At 44.8% G+C, this 26,644-nt stretch overlaps 1 protein-coding gene and 1 long non-coding RNA gene across 8 annotated transcripts in view; both read left to right on the top strand.

The window, feature by feature from the left end:
• The window catches only part of LOC110511642 (exocyst complex component 6), a 127,747-nt gene that overhangs the window by 41,947 nt on the left and 59,156 nt on the right, over nt 1-26,644 (top strand). For 6 of the 7 annotated variants that reach the window (XM_036972090.1, XM_036972094.1, XM_036972092.1 and 3 more), the window contains exons 6-13: nt 69-273; nt 4,457-4,636; nt 8,422-8,490; nt 14,346-14,429; nt 18,267-18,434; nt 20,182-20,253; nt 20,586-20,789; nt 22,193-22,302. In XM_036972090.1, coding sequence (XP_036827985.1) covers nt 69-273; nt 4,457-4,636; nt 8,422-8,490; nt 14,346-14,429; nt 18,267-18,434; nt 20,182-20,253; nt 20,586-20,789; nt 22,193-22,302 — 1,092 coding nt within the window. The remainder of the gene's footprint in view (nt 1-68; nt 274-4,456; nt 4,637-8,421; nt 8,491-14,345; nt 14,430-18,266; nt 18,435-20,181; nt 20,254-20,585; nt 20,790-22,192; nt 22,303-26,644) is intronic. The other variant, XM_036972091.1, reaches the window with a different exon arrangement.
• LOC118947025 lies at nt 1,452-2,041 on the top strand. Its single transcript, XR_005041652.1, has 2 exons — nt 1,452-1,848; nt 1,959-2,041. It is a non-coding gene; the product is annotated as an uncharacterized LOC118947025 (long non-coding RNA).

Below are 26,644 nucleotides of genomic sequence, written 5' to 3'. Positions count from 1 at the left end.
TAGCAGTATGAAAGCCAACCAGACTAGAGAGGAGGGATGAGATGTGACGGCAGGTATCTGTGTTCCAGGTACTATGCTGCGTTGAAGACCATGGAGCAGCTGGAGAAGGTGTACATCCCCCGGGTCAGCCGCTACCGCTTCTGTCAGATCATGGCTGAGAACCTGCCCAAGCTCAGAGAGGACATTAAGGACATCTCCATGTCCGACCTCAAGGACTTCCTGGAGAGCATCAGGAAACACTCGGACAAGATCGGAGAGACCGCCATGAAACAGGTAAGAGACGTTGTTGTTGTTGTTGTTATTATATAGAAACAGGCAGAGTACAGGTACTAAACAGGTATGAGACGTTGTTGTTGTTATTATATAGAAACAGGCAGAGTACAGGTGCTAAACAGGTATGAGACGTTGTTGTTATATAGAAACAGGCAGAGTACAGGTACTAAACAGGTATGAGACGTTGTTGTTATATAGAAACAGGCAGAGTACAGGTACTAAACAGGTATGAGACGTTGTTGTTATATAGAAACAGGCAGAGTACAGGTACTAAACAGGTATGAGACGTTGTTGTTATATAGAAACAGGCAGAGTACAGGTACTAAACAGGTATGAGACGTTGTTATTATATAGAAACAGGCAGAGTACAGGTACTAAACAGGTAAGAGACGTTGTTGTTATATAGAAACAGGCAGAGTACAGGTACTAAACAGGTATGAGACGTTGTTGTTGTTGTTATTATATAGAAACAGGCAGAGTACAGGTACTAAACAGGTAAGAGACGTTGTTGTTATTATATAGAAACAGGCAGAGTACAGGTACTAAACAGGTATGAGACGTTGTTGTTATTATATAGAAACAGGCAGAGTACAGGTACTAAACAGGTATGAGACGTTGTTGTTATATAGAAACAGGCAGAGTACAGGTACTAAACAGGTAAGAGACGTTGTTGTTGTTATTATATAGAAACAGGCAGAGTACAGGTACTAAACAGGTATGAGACGTTGTTGTTGTTGTTATTATATAGAAACAGGCAGAGTACAGGTACTAAACAGGTATGAGACGTTGTTGTTATATAGAAACAGGCAGAGTACAGGTACTAAACAGGTATGAGACGTTGTTGTTATTATATAGAAACAGGCAGAGTACAGGTACTAAACAGGTATGAGACGTTGTTGTTATTATATAGAAACAGGCAGAGTACAGGTACTAAACAGGTATGAGACGTTGTTGTTATATAGAAACAGGCAGAGTACAGGTACTAAACAGGTATGAGACGTTGTTGTTGTTATTATATAGAAACAGGCAGAGTACAGGTACTAAACAGGTATGAGACGTTGTTATTATATAGAAACAGGCAGAGTACAGGTACTAAACAGGTATGAGACGTTGTTGTTATATAGAAACAGGCAGAGTACAGGTACTAAACAGGTAAGAGACGTTGTTGTTATATAGAAACAGGCAGAGTACAGGTACTAAACAGGTATGAGACGTTGTTGTTATTATATAGAAACAGGCAGAGTACAGGTACTAAACAGGTATGAGACGTTGTTGTTATTATATAGAAACAGGCAGAGTACAGGTGCTAAACAGGTAAGAGACGTTGTTATTATATAGAAACAGGCAGAGTACAGGTGCTAAACAGGTAAGAGACGTTGTTGTTATATAGAAACAGGCAGAGTACAGATACTAAACAGGTAAGAGACGTTGTTGTTGTTATTATATAGAAACAGGCAGAGTACAGGTACTAAACAGGTATGAGACGTTGTTGTTATTATATAGAAACAGGCAGAGTACAGGTACTAAACAGGTATGAGACGTTGTTGTTATTATATAGAAACAGGCAGAGTACAGGTGCTAAACAGGTAAGAGACGTTGTTGTTATATAGAAACAGGCAGAGTACAGGTACTAAACAGGTATGAGACGTTGTTGTTGTTATTATATAGAAACAGGCAGAGTACAGGTACTAAACAGGTATGAGACGTTGTTGTTATTATATAGAAACAGGCAGAGTACAGGTACTAAACAGGTATGAGACGTTGTTGTTATTATATAGAAACAGGCAGAGTACAGGTGCTAAACAGGTATGAGACGTTGTTGTTATTATATAGAAACAGGCAGAGTACAGGTACTAAACAGGTATGAGACGTTGTTATTATATAGAAACAGGCAGAGTACAGGTACTAAACAGGTATGAGACGTTGTTGTTATATAGAAACAGGCAGAGTACAGGTACTAAACAGGTATGAGACGTTGTTGTTGTTATTATATAGAAACAGGCAGAGTACAGGTACTAAACAGGTATGAGACGTTGTTGTTATTATATAGAAACAGGCAGAGTACAGGTACTAAACAGGTATGAGACGTTGTTGTTATTATATAGAAACAGGCAGAGTACAGGTACTAAACAGGTATGAGACGTTGTTGTTATATAGAAACAGGCAGAGTACAGGTACTAAACAGGTATGAGACGTTGTTGTTGTTATTATATAGAAACAGGCAGAGTACAGGTACTAAACAGGTATGAGACGTTGTTGTTATTATATAGAAACAGGCAGAGTACAGGTACTAAACAGGTATGAGACGTTGTTGTTATTATATAGAAACAGGCAGAGTACAGGTGCTAAACAGGTATGAGACGTTGTTATTATATAGAAACAGGCAGAGTACAGGTACTAAACAGGTAAGAGACGTTGTTATTATATAGAAACAGGCAGAGTACAGGTACTAAACAGGTATGAGACGTTGTTGTTGTTATTATATAGAAACAGGCAGAGTACAGGTACTAAACAGGTATGAGACGTTGTTGTTATTATATAGAAACAGGCAGAGTACAGGTGCTAAACAGGTAAGAGACGTTGTTATTATATAGAAACAGGCAGAGTACAGGTACTAAACAGGTATGAGACGTTGTTGTTATATAGAAACAGGCAGAGTACAGGTACTAAACAGGTAAGAGACGTTGTTGTTGTTATTATATAGAAACAGGCAGAGTACAGGTACTAAACAGGTATGAGACGTTGTTGTTATTATATAGAAACAGGCAGAGTACAGGTGCTAAACAGGTAAGAGACGTTGTTATTATATAGAAACAGGCAGAGTACAGGTGCTAAACAGGTATGAGACGTTGTTGTTGTTGTTATTATATAGAAACAGGCAGAGTACAGATACTAAACAGGTATGAGACTGGCCCTTTGGACACTGTGTTAACTGACCTCCAGACGAGCTTCAATGCCATACAACTCTCCTTCCGTGGCCTGCAACTGCTCTTAAATGCAAGTAAAACTAAATTCCTGCTCTTCAACCAATCGCTGCCCGCACCTGCTTGCCAGTCCAGCATCACTACTCTGGATGGCTCTGACTTAGAATATATGGACAACCACAAATACCTAGGTGTCTGGTTAGACTGTAAACTCTCCTTCCAGACTCACATTAAGCATCTCCACTCCAAAATTAAATCTAGAATCGACTTCCTGTTTCGCAACAAAGCATCCTTCACTGATGCTGCCAAACAGACCCTCGTAAAACTGACCATCCTACCGATCCTCAACATCGGCGATGTCATTTACAAAATATCATCCAACACTACTCAACAAATTGAATGCAGTCTATCACAGTGCCATCCGTTTTGTCACCAAAGCCCATATACTACCCACCACTGCGACCTGTACACTCTCGTTGGCTGGCCCTCGCTTCATACTTGTCGCCAAATCCACTGGCTACAGGTTATCTACAAGTCTAGCTAGGTAAAGCCCTGCCTTGTCTCAGCTCACTGGTCACCATAGCAGCACCCACCAGTAGCACGTGCTCCAGCAGGTATATTTCACTGGTCACCCCCAAAGCCAATTCTTTCTTTGGTCGTCTTTCCTTCCAGTTCTCTGCTGCCCATCTCCCTCACTAGCTTTAAGCACCAGCTGTCAGAGCAGCTCACAGATCACTGCACCTGTACATAGCCCATCTGTAAACAGCCCATCTATCTACCTCATCCCCATACTGTATTTGTGCTCCTTTGCACCCCAGTATCTCTACTTGCACATTCATCTTCTGCACATCTACCATTCCAGTGTTTAATTGCTATATCATAATCACTTCGCCACTATGACCTATTTTATTGCCTTTACCTCCCTTATCCTACCTCATTTGCACACTGTGTGTGTGTGTGTGTGTGTGTGTGTGTGTGTGTGTGTGTGTGTGTGTGTGTGTGTATTATTTTTATTATTTTCTACTGTATGTTTGTTTTACTCCATGTGTAACTCTGTGTTGTTGTATGTGTCGAACTGCTTTGCTTTATCTTGGCCAGGTCGCAGTTGTAAATGAGAACTTGTTCTCAACTGGCCTACCTGGTTAAATAAAGGCAAAATATTTATTTTTTTGAAAATGAACAAAAATCTTATGCTAGGAAGCTTTGTAAGTGTCCTCTGAGAAGGAGAGAGGTCTGACTGTGTTGTCTGTCCCTCCCAGGCTCAGCAGCACAGGACGTTTAACAGTGTGGTTCAGAAGCATGACAGTGGTATGGGCTACACCAAGCCAGTCTACTCCCTGAACGGCCGGACGCCAACGCAGCACAACGGCCTAGCGGCGGAGGAGGGAATAGACCAACCAGAGGAGGAGGGAGTGGAGGAGGACCAATCAGAGGAGGAGGTGAGAGAGGACTCTTCTTCAAAGTAACTTTTCAGACCTCTTTTTCATAGTTTGTACTTTTTCATACTCTTTGGTCCAGTATTAAAACAACACGTTGAAGTTATCCACACTTAATGTGAAGGCACCCTGTACATTATTTACAAGAAAAGCCAAAGGGATCATGAAACTGTTGGAATGAGTGAATGGCTGAGTCCTGACTGTGGTTCACTACATTGTACAATGGCGCCGGAGAAGAAGGCTGACGTTTTACGAGGTCCCCAATCGATTGTGTTTTTTTGTTTTGTTTATTTGCATTTGATTGTAACTTATTTTGTACACAATGTTGCCGCTATCGTCTCTTATGACCGAAAATAACTTCAGGACCACGGCAGAATCCTTTTTCTCCTTTAACAGAATCCTTTTATTTTATTTTAACGTGTCTGACGAGTCCTACGCGAGTGATACTACTTTCTCGGGAACAGGCCCAGATCCCTGTGATACTTTCTCTGGAACAGGCCCAGATCCCTGTGATACTTTCTCGGGAACAGGCCCAGATCCCTGTGATACTTTCTCGGGAACAGGCCCAGATCCCTGTGATACTTTCTCGGGAACAGGCCCAGATCCCTGTGATACTTTCTCGGGAACAGGCCCAGATCCCTGTGATACTTTCTCGGGAACAGGCCCAGATCCCTGTGATACTTTCTCGGGAACAGGCCCAGATCCCTGTGATACTTTCTCTGGAACAGGCCCAGATCCCTGTGATACTTTCTCGGGAACAGGCCCAGATCCCTGTGATACTTTCTCTGGAACAGGCCCAGATCCCTGTGATACTTTCTCTGGAACAGGCCCAGATCCCTGTGATACTTTCTCTGGAACAGGCCCAGATCCCTGTGATACTTTCTCGGGAACAGGCCCAGATCCCTGTGATACTTTCTCGGGAACAGGCCCAGATCCCTGTGATTTGGGTGAAGAGGAGGACGGAGAAAAAGGGGCCAGAGGGCCCTGCTGCATTCTGAGAATTTGGGAATCAGGGAAACTTCAATCCGTTTTACCAACTTTCTATCTGCCTGTAAATGTGCAACCAGAGGGAAAAACTGGACCACCTTTACTCCACACACAGAGACGCATACAAAGCTCTCCCTCACCCTCCATTTGGGAAATCTGAACATAATTCTATCCTCCTGATTCCTGCTTACAAGCTAAAACTAAAGCAGGAAGCACCAGTGACTAGATCAATAAAAAAGTGGTCAGATGAAGCAGATGCTACAAGACTGTTTTGCAGCACAGACTGGAATATGTTCCGGGGTTCCTCCGATGGCATTGAGGAGTACACCACATCAGTCACTGGTTTCATCAATAAGGGCATTGATGACGTTGTCCCCACAGTGACCGTACGTACATACCTCAACCAGAAGCCATGGATTATAGGCAACATCCACACTGAGGAAAAGGCTAAGACTGCCGCTTTCAAGGAGCAGAACTCTAACCTGGAAGCTGATAACAAATCCCGCTATGCTCTCCGACTAACCAAAAAACAGGCAAAGCATCAACACAGGACAAAGATCGAATCGTACTACACCGGCTCTGACGCTCCTCAAATGTGACAGGACTTGCAAACCAATACAGACTACAAAGGGAAGCACATTCGAGAGCTGCCCAGTGAAACAAGCCTAACAGAAGGGTCAAACTACTTCTATGCTCGCTTCGAGGCAAATAACACTAAAATATGCATGAGAGCACCAGCTGTTCCGGAAGACTGTGATCATGTTCTCCGCAGCCGATGTGAGTAATGTCAAAGTTCAGAAGGCTGCAGGGCCAGACGGATTACCAGGACGTGTACTACGAGCATGCGCTGACCAACTGGCAAATGTCTTCACTGACATTTTCAACCTCTCCCTGTCCGAGTCTGTAATACCAACATGTTTCAACCTCTTAGGGATCCCTTCACCCCCATTCCCGCTCAACTCCCGGGGATTGATTTGACAACATCCAGTGAAATTGCAGCGCGCCAAATTCAAAAACAGAAATACTCGTAATAAGAATTCATTAAACATACAAGTGTTATGCATCAAAATACAGCTAAACTTGTTAATCCAGCCGCAGTGTCAGATTTCATAAAGGCTTTACGGCGAAAGCAGACCATGCGATTATCTGAGGACAGCACCCCGCATACAAACACATGAAAATCTTATTTCAACCAGCCAGGTGCGACACAGAAATAGCGATATAATTCATGCCTTACCTTTGAAGATCTTCTTCTGTTGGCACTCCAAAATGTCCCAGAAACATCACAAATGGTCCTTTTGTTCGATACATTCCTTCTTTATATCCCCAAAATGTCTGCCTGTGGTTCACTACCGGAACGTGGTTTAACTTCCTGAGTCCTGACTGTGGTTCACTACTGTAACGTGGTTTAACTTCCTGACTGTGGTTCACTACCGGAACGTGGTTTAACTTCCTGAGTCCTGACTGTGGTTCACTAATGTAATGTGGTTTAACTTCCTGAGTCCTGACTGTGGTTCACTAATGTAATGTGGTTTAACTTCCTGAGTCCTGACTGTGGTTCACTAATGTAATGTGGTTTAACTTCCTGACTGTGGTTCACTACTGTAACGTGGTTTAACTTCCTGACTGTGGTTCACTACCGGAACGTGGTTTAACTTCCTGACTGTGGTTCACTACTGTAACGTGGTTTAACTTCCTGACTGTGGTTCACTACTGTAACGTGGTTTAACTTCCTGACTGTGGTTCACTACCGGAACGTGGTTTAACTTCCTGAGTCCTGACTGTGGTTCACTACTGTAATGTAGTTTAACTTCCTGACTGTGGTTCACTAATGTAATGTGGTTTAACTTCCTGACTGTGGTTCACTAATGTAACGTGGTTTAACTTCCTGACTGTGGTTCACTAATGTAATGTGGTTTAACTTCCTGACTGTGGTTCACTAATGTAACGTGGTTTAACTTCCTGACTGTGGTTCACTACTGTAACGTGGTTTAACCTCCTGACTGTGGTTCACTAATGTAATGTGGTTTAACTTCCTGACTGTGGTTCACTAATGTAACGTGGTTTAACTTCCTGACTGTGGTTCACTAATGTAACGTGGTTTAACTTCCTGACTGTGGTTCACTAATGTAACATGGTTTAACTTCCTGACTGTGGTTCACTACTGTAACGTGGTTTAACTTCCTGACTGTGGTTCACTAATGTAACATGGTTTAACTTCCTGACTGTGGTTCACTACTGTAACGTGGTTTAACTTCCTGACTGTGGTTCACTAATGTAATGTGGTTTAACTTCCTGACTGTGGTTCACTACTGTAACGTGGTTTAACTTCCTGAGTCCTGACTGTGGTTCACTAATGTAATGTGGTTTAACTTCCTGACTGTGGTTCACTAATGTAACGTGGTTTAACTTCCTGAGTCCTGACTGTGGTTCACTAATGTAATGTGGTTTAACTTCCTGACTGTGGTTCACTAATGTAACGTGGTTTAACTTCCTGAGTCCTGACTGTGGTTCACTAATGTAATGTGGTTTAACTTCCTGACTGTGGTTCACTAATGTAACGTGGTTTAACTTCTTGAGTCCTGACTGTGGTTCACTAATGTAACGTGGTTTAACTTCCTTAGTCCTGACTGTGGTTCACTACTGTAACGTGTTTTAACCTCCTGACTGGGTTATCTAATGTAACATGGTTTAACCTCCTGACTGTGTTATCTAATGTAACATGGTTTAACCTCCTGACTGTGTAACATGGTTTAACCTCCTGACTGTGTTATCTAACGTAACGTGGTTTAACCTCCCAGGTATTAACAGCCCAGGACCTGGTGGACTTCTCTCCTGTTTACAGATGTCTCCACATCTACACCGTTCTGGTATGTACACTATTTACTGTTCCTTAACGTGCCATACAAACGGCTCCCTATTCCTGATATAGGACCTTTAGTAACCTGCTAGATTTGTGTTTACCAATAGATGGCAGTATTGACTATCCGTAGCTATTTCCTGTGTCTGCCTATATAACTGTGATTAAGAAAGCTTCAGGTAGCTTAAGCCAGGTGCGTTGGAGAATGTAATTTAAAGTTACAATTAAATACTAAACCGTACTCATGAGTCGTAACTCTAAGAAGCCTTTAAGGATACTACAGGACCCATAGGTTTCTGGTCAACAGTAGTGTTCTATATACGGAATAGGGCCCTGGTCAACAGTAGTGTTCTATATAGGGCTCTGGTCAACAGTAGTGTTCTATATAGGGAATAGGGCTCTGGTCAACAGTAGTGTTCTATATAGGGAATAGGGCTCTGGTCTAAAGTAGTGTTCTATATAGGGAATAGGACTCTGGTCAACAGTAGTGTTCTATATAGGGAATAGGGCTCTGGTCTAAAGTAGTGTTCTATATAGGGAATAGGGCTCTGGTCAACAGTAGTGTTCTATATAGGGAATAGGGCTCTGGTCAACAGTAGTGTTCTATATAGGGAATAGGACTCTGGTCAACAGTAGTGTTCTATATAGGGAATAGGGCTCTGGTCTAAAGTAGTGTTCTATATAGGGAATAGGGCTCTGGTCAACAGTAGTGTTCTATATAGGGAATAGGGCTCTGGTCTAAAGTAGTGTTCTATATAGGGAATAGGGCTCTGGTCAACAGTAGTGTTCTATATAGGGAATAGGACTCTGGTCAACAGTAGTGTTCTATATAGGGAATAGGGCTCTGGTCAACAGTAGTGTTCTATATAGGGAATAGGGCTCTGGTCAACAGTAGTACACTTTAAGAGAGGAGATAGCTTTCCTCTGAATACCAGCCCTAATGACAGGGACTTCTGACTGAGGGGCCAGGGAGGGAGAGAGGGTATTTACACACAAAAGTATGTGGACACCCCTTCAAATGAGTGTATTTGGCTTTTTCAGCCACACTCATTGCTGACAGGTCTGTGAAATTGAGCACACAGCCATGCAATCTCCATAGACAAACATTGGTAGTAGAATGGCCTTACTGAAGAGCTCAGTGATATTGAATGTGGCACCGTTATAGGATGCCACCTTTCCAACTGTTCATCTAATTTTTGCCCTGCTAGAACTGCTCCAGTCAGCTGTAAGTGCTGTTATTGTGAAGTGGGTATTACCTGGTACTTCCTGTAAAAACCATGTTGTTACCTGGTACTTCCTGTATATAGCCATGTTATTACCTGGTACTTCCTGTATATAGCCATGTTATTACCTGGTACTTCCTGTATATAGCCATGTTATTACCTGGTACTCCCTGTATATAGCCATGTTATTACCTGGTACTTCCTGTATATAGCCATGTTATTACCTGGTACTTCCTGTATATAGCCATGTTATTACCTGGTACTTCCTGTATATAGCCATGTTATTACATGGTACTTCCTGTATATAGCCATGTTATTACCTGGTACTTCCTGTATATAGCCATGTTATTACCTGGTACTTCCTGTATATAGCCTTGTTATTACCTCCCTGTATATAGCCATGTTATTACCTGGTACTTCCTGTATATAGCCATGTTATTACCTGGTACTTCCTGTATATAGCCATGTTATTACCTGGTACTTCCTGTATATAGCCATGTTATTACCTGGTACTTCCTGTATATAGCCATGTTATTACCTGGTACTTCCTGTATATAGCCATGTTATTACCTGGTACTTCCTGTATATAGCCATGTTACTAACTGGTACTTCCTGTATATAGCCATGTTATTACCTGGTACTTCCTGTATATAGCCATGTTATTACCTGGTACTTCCTGTATATAGCCATGTTATTACCTGGTACTTCCTGTATATAGCCTTGTTATTACCTCCCTGTATATAGCCATGTTATTACCTGGTACTTCCTGTATATAGCCATGTTATTACCTGGTACTTCCTGTATATAGCCATGTTATTACCTGGTACTTCCTGTATATAGCCATGTTATTACCTGGTACTTCCTGTATATAGCCATGTTATTACCTGGTACTTCCTGTATATAGCCATGTTATTACCTGGTACTTCCTGTATATAGCCATGTTACTAACTGGTACTTCCTGTATATAGCCATGTTATTACCTGGTACTTCCTGTATATAGCCATGTTATTACCTGGTACTTCCTGTATATAGCCATGTTATTACCTGGTACTTCCTGTATATAGCCATGTTATTACCTGGTACTTCCTGTATATAGCCATGTTACTAACTGGTACTTCCTGTATATAGCCATGTTATTACCTGGTACTTCCTGTATATAGCCATGTTATTACCTGGTACTTCCTGTATATAGCCATGTTATTACCTGGTACTTCCTGTATATAGCCATGTTATTACCTGGTACTTCCTGTATATAGCCATGTTATTACCTGGTACTTCCTGTATATAGCCATGTTACTAACTGGTACTTCCTGTATATAGCCATGTTATTACCTGGTACTTCCTGTATATAGCCATGTTATTACCTGGTACTTCCTGTATATAGCCATGTTATTACCTGGTACTTCCTGTATATAGCCATGTTATTACCTGGTACTTCCTGTATATAGCCATGTTATTACCTGGTACTTCCTGTATATAGCCATGTTATTACCTGGTACTTCCTGTATATAGCCTTGTTATTACCTCCCTGTATATAGCCATGTTATTACCTGGTACTTCCTGTATATAGCCATGATATTACCTGGTACTTCCTGTATATAGCCATGTTATTACCAGGTACGTCCTGTATATATACCAGGTATTTCCTGTATATAGCCTTGTTATTACCTCCCTGTATATAGCCATGTTATTACCTGGTACTTCCTGTATATAGCCATGTTATTACCTGGTACTTCCTGTATATAGCCTTGTTATTACCTCCCTGTATATAACCATGTTATTACCTGGTACTTCCTGTATATAGCCATGTTATTACCTGGTACTTCCTGTATATATCCACATTATTACCTGGTACTCCCTGTATATAGCCATGTTATTACCTGGTACTTCCTGTATATAGCCATGTTATTACCTGGTACTTCCTGTATATAACCATGTTATTACCTGGTACTTCCTGTATATAGCCATGTTATTACCTGGTACTTCCTGTATATAGCCATGTTATTACCTGGTACTTCCTGTATATAGCCATGTTATTACCTGGTACTTCCTGTATATAGCCTTGTTATTACCTCCCTGTATATAGCCATGTTAATACCTGGTACTTCCTGTATATAGCCATGTTATTACCTGGTACTTCCTGTATATAGCCATGTTATTACTTGGTACTTCCTGTATATAGCCATGTTATTACCTGGTACTTCCTGTATATAGCCATGTTATTACCTGGTACTTCCTGTATATAGCCATGTTATTACCTGGTACTTCCTGTATATAGCCTTGTTATTACCTCCCTGTATATAGCCATGTTATTACCTGGTACTTCCTGTATATAGCCATGTTATTACCTCCCTGTATATAGCCATGTTATTACCTGGTACTTCCTGTATATAGCCATGTTATTACCTGGTACTTCCTGTATATAGCCACGTTATTACCTGGTACTTCCTGTATATAGCCATGTTATTACCTGGTACTTCCTGTATATAGCCATGTTATTACCTGGTACTTCCTGTATATAGCCACGTTATTACCTGGTACTTCCTGTATATAGCCATGTTATTACCTGGTACTTCCTGTCTATAGCCATGTTATTACCTGGTACTTCCTGTATATAGCCATGTTATTACCTGGTACTTTCTGTATATAGCCATGTTATTACCTGGTACTTCCTGTATATAGCCATGTTATTACCTGGTACTCCCTGTATATAGCCATGTTATTACCTGGTACTTCCTGTATATAGCCATGTTATTACCTGGTACTTCCTGTCTATAGCCATGTTATTACCTGGTACTTCCTGTATATAGCCATGTTATTACCTGGTACTTTCTGTATATAGCCATGTTATTACCTGGTACTTCCTGTATATAGCCATGTTATTACCTGGTACTCCCTGTATATATCCATGTTATTACCTGGTACTTCCTGTATATATCCATGTTATTACCTGGTACTTCCTGTATATATCCATGTTATTACCTGGTACTTCCTGTCTATAGCCATGTTACTAACTGGTACTTCTTGTATCCATGTCATTGTTGTGTAATTATTTCCTTTTTTGTTTTGCAAATAATAGTCTCACTTTTAAACTCTGCATTGATGGTTAAGGGATTGTAATTATGTATTTCACTGTGAGGTCTACACCTGTTGGTTAAGGGCTGGTCAGTCAGCATTTCACTGTGAGGTCAGTCAGCATTTCACTGTGAGGTCTACACCTGTTGGTTAAGGGCTGGTCAGTCTGCATTTCACTGTGAGGTCTATCTACACCTGTTGGTTAAGGGCTGGGCAGTCAGCATTTCACTGTGAGGTCTACACCTGTTGGTTAAGGGCTGGTCAGTCAGCATTTCACTGTGAGGTCAGTCAGCATTTCACTGTGAGGTCTACACCTGTTGGTTAAGGGCTGGTCAGTCAGCATTTCACTGTGAGGTCTACACCTGTTGGTTAAGGGCTGGTCAGTCTGCATTTCACTGTGAGGTCTATCTACACCTGTTGGTTAAGGGCTGGGCAATCAGCATTTCACTGTGAGGTCTATCTACACCTGTTGGTTAAGAGCTGGTCAGTCAGCATTTCACTGTGAGGTCAGTCAGCATTTCACTGTGAGGTCTATCTACACCTGTAGGTTAAGAGCTGGTCAGTCAGCATTTCACTGTGAGGTCTACACCTGTTGGTTAAGAGCTGGTCAGTCAGCATTTCACTGTGAGGTCAGTCAGCATTTCACTGTGAGGTCTACACCTGTTGGTTAAGGGCTGGTCAGTCAGCATTTCACTGTGAGGTCAGTCAGCATTTCACTGTGAGGTCTACACCTGTTGGTTAAGGGCTGGTCAGTCAGCATTTCACTGAGAGGTCAGTCAGCATTTTACTGTGAGGTCTACACCTGTTGGTTAAGGGCTGGTCAATCAGCATTTCACTGTGAGGTCAGTCAGCATTTCACTGTGAGGTCTACACCTGTTGGTTAAGGGCTGGTCAGTCAGCATTTCACTGTGAGGTCTACACCTGTTGGTTAAGGGCTGGTCAGTCAGCATTTCACTGTAAGGTCAGTCAGCATTTCACTGTGAGGTCTACACCTGTTGGTTAAGGGCTGGTCAGTCAGCATTTCACTGTGAGGTCTACACCTGTTGGTTAAGGGCTGGTCAGTCAGCTTTTCACTGTGAGGTCTACACCTGTTGGTTAAGGGCTGGTCAGTCTGCATTTCACTGTGAGGTCAGTCAGCATTTCACTGTGAGGTCAGTCAGCATTTCACTGTGAGGTCAGTCAGCATTTCACTGTGAGGTCAGTCAGCATTTCACTGTGAGGTCAGTCAGCATTTCACTGTGAGGTCTACACCTGTTGGTTAAGGGCTGGTCATGTGACCAATAACATCTGCTTTATTTGTATATTTCTGTGAGGGAACGACTACTCTGTGAAGTGCGCGTGTACAATAACTCTTTGTCCTTGCGCTCCTAAACAATGTGTTTTTAGAAACTAGGATGAAGGCTACTGAACGGTCCCCTCTGGTCAGATTATAGAGAGGGAACAGAGAACTGTATGTAGATTCAATGGTTCACCAATGACAATTTGCCGAATGTCGGCCAACTTTCTCCCGCTGCCGGCCACTGGACTTCCTGTCATCACCATCTGGCTCGTTGTTCTGTGTTTCCAGGGTGACAGAGAGACGTTTGAGAACTACTACAGGAAACAGAGGAAAAAACAGGCCAGGCTGGTGCTGCAGCCCCAGTCTAACATGGTGAGGAGGGTTCCCCTCTCTATCTGTTCCCCAGTCTAACATGGTGAGGAGGGTTCCCCTCTCTATCTGTTCCCCTCTCTATCTGTTCCCCAGTCTAACATGGTGAGGAGGGTTCCCCTCTCTATCTGTTCCCCAGTCTAACATGGTGAGGAGGGTTCCCCTCTCTATCTGTTCCCCAGTCTAACATGGTGAGGAGGGTTCCCCTCTCTATCTGTTCCCCTCTCTATCTGTTCCCCAGTCTAACATGGTGAGGAGGGTTCCCCTCTCTATCTGTTCCCCAGTCTAACATGGTGAGGAGGGTTCCCCTCTCTATCTGTTCCCCTCTCTATCTGTTCCCCAGTCTAACATGGTGAGGAGGGTTCCCCTCTATCTGTTCCCCTCTCTATCTGTTCCCCAGTCTAACATGGTGAGGAGGGTTCCCCTCTCTATCTGTTCCCCTCTCTATCTGTTCCCCAGTCTAACATGGTGAGGAGGGTTCCCCTCTCTATCTGTTCCCCAGTCTAACATGGTGAGGAGGGTTCCCCTCTCTATCTGTTCCCCTCTCTATCTGTTCCCCAGTCTAACATGGTGAGGAGGGTTCCCCTCTCTATCTGTTCCCCTCTCTATCTGTTCCCCAGTCTAACATGGTGAGGAGGGTTCCCCTCTCTATCTGTTCCCCTCTCTATCTGTTCCCCAGTCTAACATGGTGAGGAGGGTTCCCCTCTCTATCTGTTCCCCTCTCTATCTGTTCCCCAGTCTAACATGGTGAGGAGGGTTCCCCTCTCTATCTGTTCCCCAGTCTAACATGGTGAGGAGGGTTCCCCTCTCTATCTGTTCCCCTCTCTATCTGTTCCCCAGTCTAACATGGTGAGGAGGGTTCCCCTCTCTATCTGTTCCCCTCTCTATCTGTTCCCCAGTCTAACATGGTGAGGAGGGTTCCCCTCTCTATCTGTTCCCCTCTCTATCTGTTCCCCAGTCTAACATGGTGCGGAGGGTTCCCCTCTCTATCTGTTCCCCTCTCTATCTGTTCCCCAGTCTAACATGGTGAGGAGGGTTCCCCTCTATCTGTTCCCCTCTCTATCTGTTCCCCAGTCTAACATGGTGAGGAGGGTTCCCCTCTCTATCTGTTCCCCAGTCTAACATGGTGAGGAGGGTTCCCCTCTCTATCTGTTCCCCTCTCTATCTGTTCCCCAGTCTAACATGGTGAGGAGGGTTCCCCTCTCTATCTGTTCCCCTCTCTATCTGTTCCCCAGTCTAACATGGTGAGGAGGGTTCCCCTCTCTATCTGTTCCCCTCTCTATCTGTTCCCCAGTCTAACATGGTGAGGAGGGTTCCCCTCTCTATCTGTTCCCCAGTCTAACATGGTGAGGAGGGTTCCCCTCTCTATCTGTTCCCCTCTCTATCTGTTCCCCAGTCTAACATGGTGAGGAGGGTTCCCCTCTCTATCTGTTCCCCTCTCTATCTGTTCCCCAGTCTAACATGGTGAGGAGGGTTCCCCTCTCTATCTGTTCCCCTCTCTATCTGTTCCCCAGTCTAACATGGTGAGGAGGGTTCCCCTCTCTATCTGTTCCCCTCTCTATCTGTTCCCCAGTCTAACATGGTGAGGAGGGTTCCCCTCTCTATCTGTTCCCCAGTCTAACATGGTGAGGAGGGTTCCCCTCTCTATCTGTTCCCCAGTCTAACATGGTGAGGAGGGTTCCCCTCTCTATCTGTTCCCCTCTCTATCTGTTCCCCAGTCTAACATGGTGAGGAGGGTTCCCCTCTCTATCTGTTCCCCTCTCTATCTGTTCCCCAGTCTAACATGGTGAGGAGGGTTCCCCTCTCTATCTGTTCCCCAGTCTAACATGGTGAGGAGGGTTCCCCTCTCTATCTGTTCCCCTCTCTATCTGTTCCCCAGTCTAACATGGTGAGGAGGGTTCCCCTCTATCTGTTCCCCTCTCTATCTGTTCCCCAGTCTAACATGGTGAGGAGGGTTCCCCTCTCTATCTGTTCCCCTCTCTATCTGTTCCCCAGTCTAACATGGTGAGGAGGGTTCCCCTCTCTATCTGTTCCCCAGTCTAACATGGTGAGGAGGGTTCCCCTCTCTATCTGTTCCCCAGTCTAACATGGTGAGGAGGGTTCCCCTCTCTATCTGTTCCCCTCTCTATCTGTTCCCCAGTCTAACATGGTGAGGAGGGTTCCCCTCTCTATCTGTTCCCCTCTCTATCTGTTCCCCAGTCTAACATGGTGAGGAGGGTTCCCCTCTCTATCTGTTCCCCTCTCTATCTGTTCCCCAGTCTAACATGGTGAGGAGGGTTCCCCTCTCTATCTGTTCCCCTCTCTATCTGTTCCCCAGTCTAACATGGTGAGGAGGGTTCCCCTCTCTATCTGTTCCCCTCTCTATCTGTTCCCCAGTCTAACATGGTGAGGAGGGTTCCCCTCTCTATCTATTCCCCTCTCTATCTGTTCCCCAGTCTAACATGGTGAGGAGGGTTCCCCTCTCTATCTGTTCCCCTCTCTATCTGTTCCCCAGTCTTAACATGGTGAGGAGGGTTCCCCTCTCTATCTGTTCCCCAGTCTAACATGGTGAGGAGGGTTCCCCTCTCTATCTGTTCCCCAGTCTAACATGGTGAGGAGGGTTCCCCTCTCTATCTGTTCCCCTCTCTATCTGTTCCCCAGTCTAACATGGTGAGGAGGGTTCCCCTCTCTATCTGTTCCCCTCTCTATCTGTTCCCCAGTCTAACATGGTGAGGAGGGTTCCCCTCTCTATCTGTTCCCCTCTCTATCTGTTCCCCAGTCTAACATGGTGAGGAGGGTTCCCCTCTCTATCTGTTCCCCTCTCTATCTGTTCCCCAGTCTAACATGGTGAGGAGGGTTCCCCTCTCTATCTGTTCCCCTCTCTATCTGTTCCCCAGTCTAACATGGTGAGGAGGGTTCCCCTCTCTATCTGTTCCCCAGTCTAACATGGTGAGGAGGGTTCCCCTCTCTATCTGTTCCCCTCTCTATCTGTTCCCCAGTCTAACATGGTGAGGAGGGTTCCCCTCTATCTGTTCCCCTCTCTATCTGTTCCCCAGTCTAACATGGTGAGGAGGGTTCCCCTCTCTATCTGTTCCCCTCTCTATCTGTTCCCCAGTCTAACATGGTGAGGAGGGTTCCCCTCTCTATCTGTTCCCCTCTCTATCTGTTCCCCTCTCTATCTGTTCCCCTCTCTATCTGTTCCCCAGTCTAACATGGTGAGGAGGGTTCCCCTCTCTATCTGTTCCCCTCTCTATCTGTTCCCCAGTCTAACATGGTGAGGAGGGTTCCCCTCTCTATCTGTTCCCCTCTCTATCTGTTCCCCAGTCTAACATGGTGAGGAGGGTTCCCCTCTATCTGTTCCCCTCTCTATCTGTTCCCCAGTCTAACATGGTGAGGAGGGTTCCCCTCTCTATCTGTTCCCCTCTCTATCTGTTCCCCAGTCTAACATGGTGAGGAGGGTTCCCCTCTCTATCTGTTCCCCTCTCTATCTGTTCCCCTCTCTATCTGTCCCCCTCTATCTGTTCCCCAGTCTAACATGGTGAGGAGGGACACAACCAGCCCTTCTACATCTCTCTGTTCCCCTCTCTATCTGTTCCCCTCCTCTATCTGTTCCCCTCCTCTCTCTGTTCCCCTCCTCTCTCTGTTCCCCTCCTCTCTCTGTTCCCCTCCTCCCTCTGTTTCCCTCCTCTATCTGTTCCCCTCCTCTATCTGTCTCTGTCTCTGTGTTCCCCTCCTCTATCTGTCTCTGTCTCTGTGTTCCCCTCCTCTATCTGTCTCTGTGTTCCCCTTCTCTTGTTCATCCCCTGATCAGTAGTTCCAAACCTCTGTCTATAATGTGAGTTGTTTTGTTTCCTGGTCCAGCAGGAGACCGTGGAGGGTTACCGGCGGTACTTCAATCAGATCGTAGGCTTCTTCCTGGTGGAGGACCACGTTCTGCACTCCACACAGGGACTGTTGACCAGAGCCTTTACTGATGAACTGTGGAACATGGCCCTGTCTAAGATCACTGCCGTGCTCCGCACACACTCTGTGAGTACACACACACACTGTGAGTATACACACACACACACACACACACACGCACGCGCGCGCTGTGAGCACGCGCACACACACACACGCTGTGAGCACACACACACACACACTCTGTGAGTATACACACACACACACACACACACACGCTGTGAGCGCGCACACACACACACACACACACACACACACACGCTGTGAGCACACACACACACGCTGTGAGCACGCACACACACACACACACACACACACACACGCTGTCAGCACACACACACACACACACACTGTGAGTACACACACACACACACACACTCTGTGAGTACACACACACACACACACACACTCTGTAAGTACAGCTAACACACACTCTGTGAGTACAGCTAACACACCCCTGGATGTGAGGGGGAGTGAGTGGCCTGGCTCGACAAGGTCTGTGGGGTCATGGAGTGCTCAGCCCTGGATGTGAGGGGGAGTGAGTGGCCTTGCTCGACAAGGTCTGAGTGCTCAGCCCTGTGTCTTTTTGCCATTGAAAGTGTCCTAGCAGGGGGCTAAAGTCTCTTATCAGTGAGAGAGGACCAGGGTAGCAGTCACACTAACCCTAGCAGTAGGGTTTGACCAGGCCTTTGTTGGCCCCTGGGACCCAGGCTGTGAGACCCCGTGATTCCCAGCTCTGGGATATCACCACCATCATCCCTGGCTGATGTCCAACCGCCCCTGATGCCTCTTTCTCCACACCTCTGAGCTCACAACCCTGTTACCATAGTCACACTAGTTCAACTGCTGTTCTTGTTCCAGTCTGTCCCCATCAATCTGTCCCCATGAGGCCAATCTGTCCCCATGAGGCCAATCTGTCCCCATGAGGCCAGTCTGTCCCCATGAGGCCGGCCAGTCTGTCCCCATGAGGCCAGTCTGTCCCCATGAGGCCAGTCTGTCCCCATGAGGCCAGTCTGTCCCCATTGGCTGCAATGCCCTGAGGTCTTCATTAGACCAGTGGAGCCCTGCTCAATGCTGCTCACTGGGATGGCCTGCCAGGAACAAGGGCCTAGATACCACTTATCATTCCTAACACCAAGGCTTCTAGATACCACTTATCATTCCTAACACCAAGGCTTCTAGATAAACCCTTATCATTCCTAACACCAAGGCTTCTAGATACCACTTATCATTCCTAACACCAAGGCTTCTAGATACCACTTATCATTCCTAACACCAAGGCTTCTAGATAAACCCTTACCATTCCTAACACCAAGGCTTCTAGATAAACCCTTAACATTCCTGACACCAAGGCTTCTAGATACCACTTATCATTCCTAACACCAAGGCTTCTAGATAAACCCTTACCATTCCTAACACCAAGGCTTCTAGATAAACCCTTACCATTCCTAACACCAAGGCTTCTAGATACCACTTATCATTCCTAACACCAAGGCTTCTAGATACCACTTATCATTCCTAACACCAAGGCTTCTAGATACCACTTATCATTCATAACACCAAGGCTTCTAGATACCACTTATCATTCCTAACACCAAGGCTTCTAGATAAACCCTTACCATTCCTAGCACCAAGGCTTCTAGATAAACCCTTACCATTCCTAACACCAAGGCTTCTAGATAAACCCTTAACATTCCTAACACCAAGGCTTCTAGATAAACCCTTACCATTCCTGACACCAAGGCTTCTAGATAAACCCTTACCTCACCCAGAAGGCTGGGAGTAACCCAATAACCCCCCCCCCCTTCCTTTCCAGTCCTACTGCAGCGATCCTGACCTGGTGCTGCAGCTGAAGAACCTCATTGTCATATTTGCAGACACATTACAGGTGAGTCTTGTCCAGCTCTTCAGACTGGGTGATAAGATAGTATGAATTAAACCTAGAGCTCTTATAAGGTATGAGTGAAGCAGCTGTTGTTGTCTGTTAACGTTCTGTATTATGTCATGTTTCATGTTCTGTGTTCTGTGTTCCATGTTCTGTGTTCTGCGTTCTGTGTTCCGTATTCTGCGTTCTGTGTTCTGCATGGACCCCAGGAAGAGTAGCTGCTGCTTTCACAACAGCTAATGGGGGATCCTGATCCAATACCCAAGCAGTTTGGTCATTAACCAGTGGAGCAGATTGTGATGCCTCTGGTTTGTAACCACCCTCTCTCTCTCCAGGGTTATGGCTACCCAGTGAACAGACTGTTTGACCTGCTGTTTGAGATCAGAGACCAGTACAATGAAACGCTGCTGAAGAAATGGGCTCTGGTGTTCAGGGAGATCTTTGAACTGGACAACTACAGCCCTATCCCCGTAGAGACTGAAGAAGAGTACAAGTCTGTCGTTAGTAGATTCCCCTTCCACGACGCAGAAATTGAAAAGGTTTGTCCTTCATTCAACACCCTTTTTTTTAAAAACAGACTAACGTCACGACATCGAGATGCGATGGGAATGTCAACGGTCTATATGCTCCTTATAGAGGTCCAAGGGGCTTCAGTTAAATAACCTGGGTTGTAAAGTCAACGGTATATATGCTCCTTATAGAGGTCCAAGGGGCTTCAGTTAAATAACCTGGGTTGTAAAGTCAACGGTCTATATGCTTCTTATAGAGGTCCAAGGGGTTAAATAACCTGGGTTGTAAAGTCAACGGTCTATATGCTTCTTATAGAGGTCCAAGGGGTTAAATAACCTGGGTTGTAAAGTCAACGGTCTATATGCTCCTTATAGAGGTCCAAGGGGTTAAATAACCTGGGTTGTAAAGTCAACAGTCTATATGCTCCTTATAGAGGTCCAAGGGGTTAAATAACCTGGGTTGTAAAGTCAACGGTCTATATGCTCCTTAGAGGTCCAAGGGGTTAAATAACCTGGGTTGTAAAGTCAACGGTCTATATGCTCCTTATAGAGGTCCAAGGGGTTAAATAACCTGGGTTGTAAAGTCAACAGTCTATATGCTCCTTATAGAGGTCCAAGGGGCTTCAGTTAAATAACCTGGGTTGTAAAGTCAACGGTATATATGCTCCTTATAGAGGTCCAAGGGGTTAAATAACCTGGGTTGTAAAGTCAACGGTCTATATGCTCCTTAGAGGTCCAAGGGGTTAAATAACCTGGGTTGTAAAGTCAACGGTCTATATGCTCCTTATAGAGGTCCAAGGGGTTAAATAACCTGGGTTGTAAAGTCAACGGTCTATATGCTCCTTAGAGGTCCAAGGGGTTAAATAACCTGGGTTGTAAAGTCAACGGTCTATATGCTCCTTATAGAGGTCCAAGGGGTTAAATAACCTGGGTTGTAAAGTCAACAGTCTATATGCTCCTTATAGAGGTCCAAGGGGTTAAATAACCTGGGTTGTAAAGTCAACAGTCTATATGCTCCTTATAGAGGTCCAAGGGGCTTCAGTTAAATAACCTGGGTTGTAAAGTCAACGGTCTATATGCTCCTTATAGAGGTCCAAGGGGTTAAATAACCTGGGTTGTAAAGTCAACGGTCTATATGCTCCTTATAGAGGTCCAAGGGGTTAAATAACCTGGGTTGTAAAGTCAACGGTCTATATGCTCCTTATAGAGGTCCAAGGGGTTAAATAACCTGGGTTGTAAAGTCAACGGTCTCTATGCTCCTTATAGAGGTCCAAGGGGTTAAATAACCTGGGTTGTAAAGTCAACAGTCTATATGCTCCTTATAGAGGTCCAAGGGGTTAAATAACCTGGGTTGTAAAGTCAACAGTCTATATGCTCCTTATAGAGGTCCAAGGGGTTAAATAACCTGGGTTGTATTTGTTGTCGCCCAACAGCAAGACTTTCCGAAGAAGCTGCCGATGTCTCAGTCTGTGCCTCAGATCTACGTTCAGGTCAAAGAGTTCATCTACGCCAGTCTGAAGTTCTCCGAGTCACTGCATCGCAGGTGAGTCAGTCGGATCATTGGCTGCTTCTCAAATCACGACCTATTTCCTGTGTCGTGCACTACTTTTGAGCAGAGTCCATTGGGCGTCGGTGTAAAAGTAGTGCACTATGTAGGGAAGTGGTTGCCGATAGGGACATCGTATAAAGCGGTTGTATTTAATACTGTGGGTCAGTCTTAACGTCTTGTTGTGTGCTATTTGCTTAGTGGGTTTGCACATGTCAGTGCTGCACAGTTTGTTATTTACACTAGCATGCTAAGGGTTTGTCTGGCTGGTCAACACCTTTCTCATCCGACTGTTATCTGGGTCAGATGATGTAATATCTGTAACAGGTGTTGAGTGTTGACCTTCAGCTGTCAGCCTGGCTGGTCCCTCTCTAGGGTCCCTAGTACAGGGGTTAATAACTGGGAATCTGTTCCCTCACTAGGGTCCCTAGTACAGGGTTAATAACTGGGAGTCTGTTCCCTCTCTAGGGTCCCTAGTACAGGGTTAATAACTGGGAGTCTGTTCCCTCTCTAGGGTCCCTAGTACAGTGTTAATAACTGGGAGTCAGAGCCTGGCTGGTCCCTCACTAGGGTCCCTAGTACAGGGGTTAATAACTGGGACTCTGTTCCCTCACTAGGGTCCCTAGTACAGGGTTTAATAACTGGAGCCTGCTGTTCCCTCACTAGGGTCCCTAGTACAGGGGTTAATAACTGGGAGTCTGTTCCCTCTCTAGGGTCCCTAGTACAGGGTTCATAACTGGGAGTCTGTTCCCTCTCTAGGGTCCCTAGTACAGTGTTAATAACTGGGAGTCAGAGCCTGGCTGTTCCCTCACTAGGGTCCCTAGTACAGGGGTTAATAACTGGGAGTCTGTTCCCTCTCTAGGGTCCCTAGTACACGATTAATAACTGGGAGTCTGTTCCCTCTCTAGGGTCCCTAGTACAGGGTTAATAACTGGGAGTCTGTTCCCTCTCTAGGGTCCCTAGTACAGTGTTAATAACTGGGAGTCAGAGCCTGGCTGTTCCCTCACTAGGGTCCCTAGTACAGGGTTTAATAACTGGAGCCTGCTGTTCCCTCACTAGGGTCCCTAGTACAGGGGTTAATAACTGGGAGTCTGTTCCCTCTCTAGGGTCCCTAGTACAGGGGTTAATAACGGAGTCAGAGCCTGGCTGTTCCTTCTCTAGGGTCCCAAGTACAGGGGTTAATAACTGGGAGTCAGAGCCTGGCTGTACCCTCTCTAGGGTCCCTAGTACAGGGTTAATAACTGGGAGTCAGAGCCTGGCTGGTCCCTCACTAGGGTCCCTAGTACAGGGGTTAATAACTGGAGCCTGGCTGGTCCCTCACTAGGGTCCCTAGTACAGGGGTTAATAACTGGAGCCTGGCTGGTCCCTCACTAGGGTCCCTAGTACAGGGGTTAATAACTGGGAGTCAGAGCCTGGCTGGTCCCTCACTAGGGTCCCTAGTACAGGGTTTAATAACTGGGAGTCAGAGCCTGGCTTGTAGGGCAGATCACGGCTGGGTCTCCATTGACTTCGTCTGGTAGAGAGGCATCGTTGGGCAGATCACGGCTGGGTCTCCATTGACTTTGTCTGGTAGAGAGGCATTGTTGGGCAGATCACGGCTGGGTCTCCATTGACTTCGTCTGGTAGAGAGGCATCGTTGGGCAGATCACGGCTGCGTCTCCATTGACTTTGTCTGGTAGAGAGGCATCGTTGGGCAGATCACGGCTGCGTCTCCATTGACTTTGTCTGGTAGAGAGGCATTGTTGGGCAGATCACGGCTGGGTCTCCATTGACTTCGTCTGGTAGAGAGGCATCGTTGGGCAGATCACGGCTGGGTCTCCATTGACTTCGTCTGGTAGAGAGGCATCGTTGGGCAGATCACGGCTGGGTCTCCATTGTAACCCGTAATGGACTGTAGCCCCTGGCACATGCCGCGGTCATCGAAGCCTGTGTAATATGATTCCACCTTATTCCTATAGTGTCCTTTTTGCATGTTGATTGACTCTGCAGAAGTCATAGCGGGACTGGTTTCTGTCCTCAGCTATAGCCTCGGTTGTCTGCGATAGCCTCTGTTTTGCGGTATCCATGTCCTATAGCTCAGTGTTTATCCAGGGCTTTTGAATGGGGAAGCAGCGAACCTCCACTGTGGGGACAACGTTGCCGATGCAGTCCCTAATGAAGTCAGTGACGGAGGTGGTTAGCTCGTTGACGTTATCGTCGGAGTCCTGGAACATATTTCAGTCACCGCTAGAAAAGCAGTCCTGTAGCATAACCTCTGATCCTGATTACCATTTATCAACAGAGCGAGTCACAGGTTTTGAGCTTCTGCTTGTAACCAGGGTGCAGGAATACGGAGTCATGATCTGATTTGCCTAATGGAGGACGAGCAAGGGCCTTGTATGCTTGCTATGTGTTTAGAGTAATAGTGGTCTAGGACTTTATCGCCCCTAGTGGCAAAGGAGTCGTATTGATGGACGTTGGGTATCACGTGTCTTAATGATGCAGAATTAAATTCGCCGGCCACAAGAAAGCAGCCTCCGGATGTATGTTTTCCAGCTTGTTTATAGCCTTGTACAGTTATTTTGAGTGCCAGCTTTTTTTTTCTTGTCCTGAGGTGGAAAGTACACCACAGTCACGATAACAGCTAAAAACTCCCTATTCCAAGACGGCTGAATAATTAGATGGAAAACCCATTGAGTTGGATAGTCATCTTGTCCAATCGCCATGTTTTAGAAAAGCAGAGCGTATTACAGTTTATGAAAGTCCCTTTGGTAGCAAATCCCCGATCGGCTGTCTTCCCTCTTATTATCAAGTGACTGTACATTGATCAATAGAATGGAGGGAGGAGGTGGTTTCCCCTTTGCTTTAATCTCACCAGGACCCCCCCTCTCTCGCTTGTCTCTTTAAACCTGACGTTTACTCTTGGGTAGTCCCAAAAAATTGGATCGGAATTACAGAAAGATGCATCCCTCACAATGTACACAGCCACAGCTCTTATCTGCAGAACCAACACACAGCTGTAGGACTCTGCTAACACAAACGGCTCAAATCAAGCAAGTCGTCTTGACTACTTTCTTATGTCATTCTCATTGGCACCAAAAGTTTAAAGTGTTGATATGTGACAGAATGCGGTCGTGCCATTAAATATTTGGCATATACATTACTCTTACAGAATTTCCACGTGGGCGAGGATATTGGACATTTAATCAACGCCTATTGTATGATAAGTTGTTTTTAACCAGGACAGAATCATTTATAACTGCTTTTTCCAACGGGGCATTCCAGTTGAGGTTTATTGATGTACTCAGAGGACTGTTATTAGCGTGTTTTAGCCACTTCTATAAAAATGATAGATTATCAGACACTCGACGTGGTCTGATTTCATTATTGCTGAGACAGGACCCAGGTGGTAAATATAAAGATCCAGTTCATTAAAAACAATTGGAGACCTCTTACACTTCAGTGTTTTGATGCAAAAAGTCTAGCATGATACATAGAATTAAAAAGGTTTTGTCAGATATTATTCATCCTAATTAGACAGTTTTCTTTTGCATGGACGATGCATTGGAGATGATATAAGACAAGTACTGGAAACAATAGAACACTATGAAAAATCTGGGAAACCAGGTCTGGTTTTCATAACTTTGAAATGGCTTTTGATAAAGTACGATTGGAGTTTATATATAAATGCCTGGACTATTTTAATTGAGGAGAATCTCTTATACAATAGGTTAATGGTATAGTAACCTACCTATAGTAAGTGTAAAATAGTAAATAATGACCACTTTTCAGAAAGTATTAAACTTTCGAGGAGTAAAACAAGGTTGTCCACTTTCGGCATATCTATTTGTTATGGCCATCAAAATGTTACCTATTAAATCAGATCCAACAATAACATCAATGGGCTAGAAATCCGGGGGTTTCAAAACAAAGGTCATTGTATACAGATTCACGTTTTCCTTTTAAAACCACAATGTTGATCCCTGCACAACCTCATAGAGGATCTAGATACTTGTTCTAACCTCTCTGGATTCCAACCAATATTACGTATTAGATCACACATATACAACCTTTACATTTACCGTGTAGTTCACCAATAAAATGGTCTGACGGTGAAGTAGACATACTTTATTCATTTCCCGAAAGAAAGAAATTCTCACTACATTACATTTTTGTAGAAAGTTATGATAAGTTAGATAAGATCTTGCTACCATGGAAAGGAAAATAACTGTCTATTTGTGTAAAAAATCTCTAGTCATATCCAAGTTTACCTATTTGCGTATGTCCTACCTTTACACCTGATGAATTGTTTTTTAAATTATATGAGCAAAAAATATTCCATTATATTTTGAATGGCAAG

Source organism: Oncorhynchus mykiss, unplaced genomic scaffold, assembly GCF_013265735.2.
Source record: "Oncorhynchus mykiss isolate Arlee unplaced genomic scaffold, USDA_OmykA_1.1 un_scaffold_119, whole genome shotgun sequence".
In the NCBI taxonomy this organism is placed as follows: domain Eukaryota; kingdom Metazoa; phylum Chordata; class Actinopteri; order Salmoniformes; family Salmonidae; genus Oncorhynchus; species Oncorhynchus mykiss.
The sequence above is the reverse complement of the archived record's forward strand: the minus strand, read 5'-3'. Positions and strand labels throughout refer to the sequence as shown.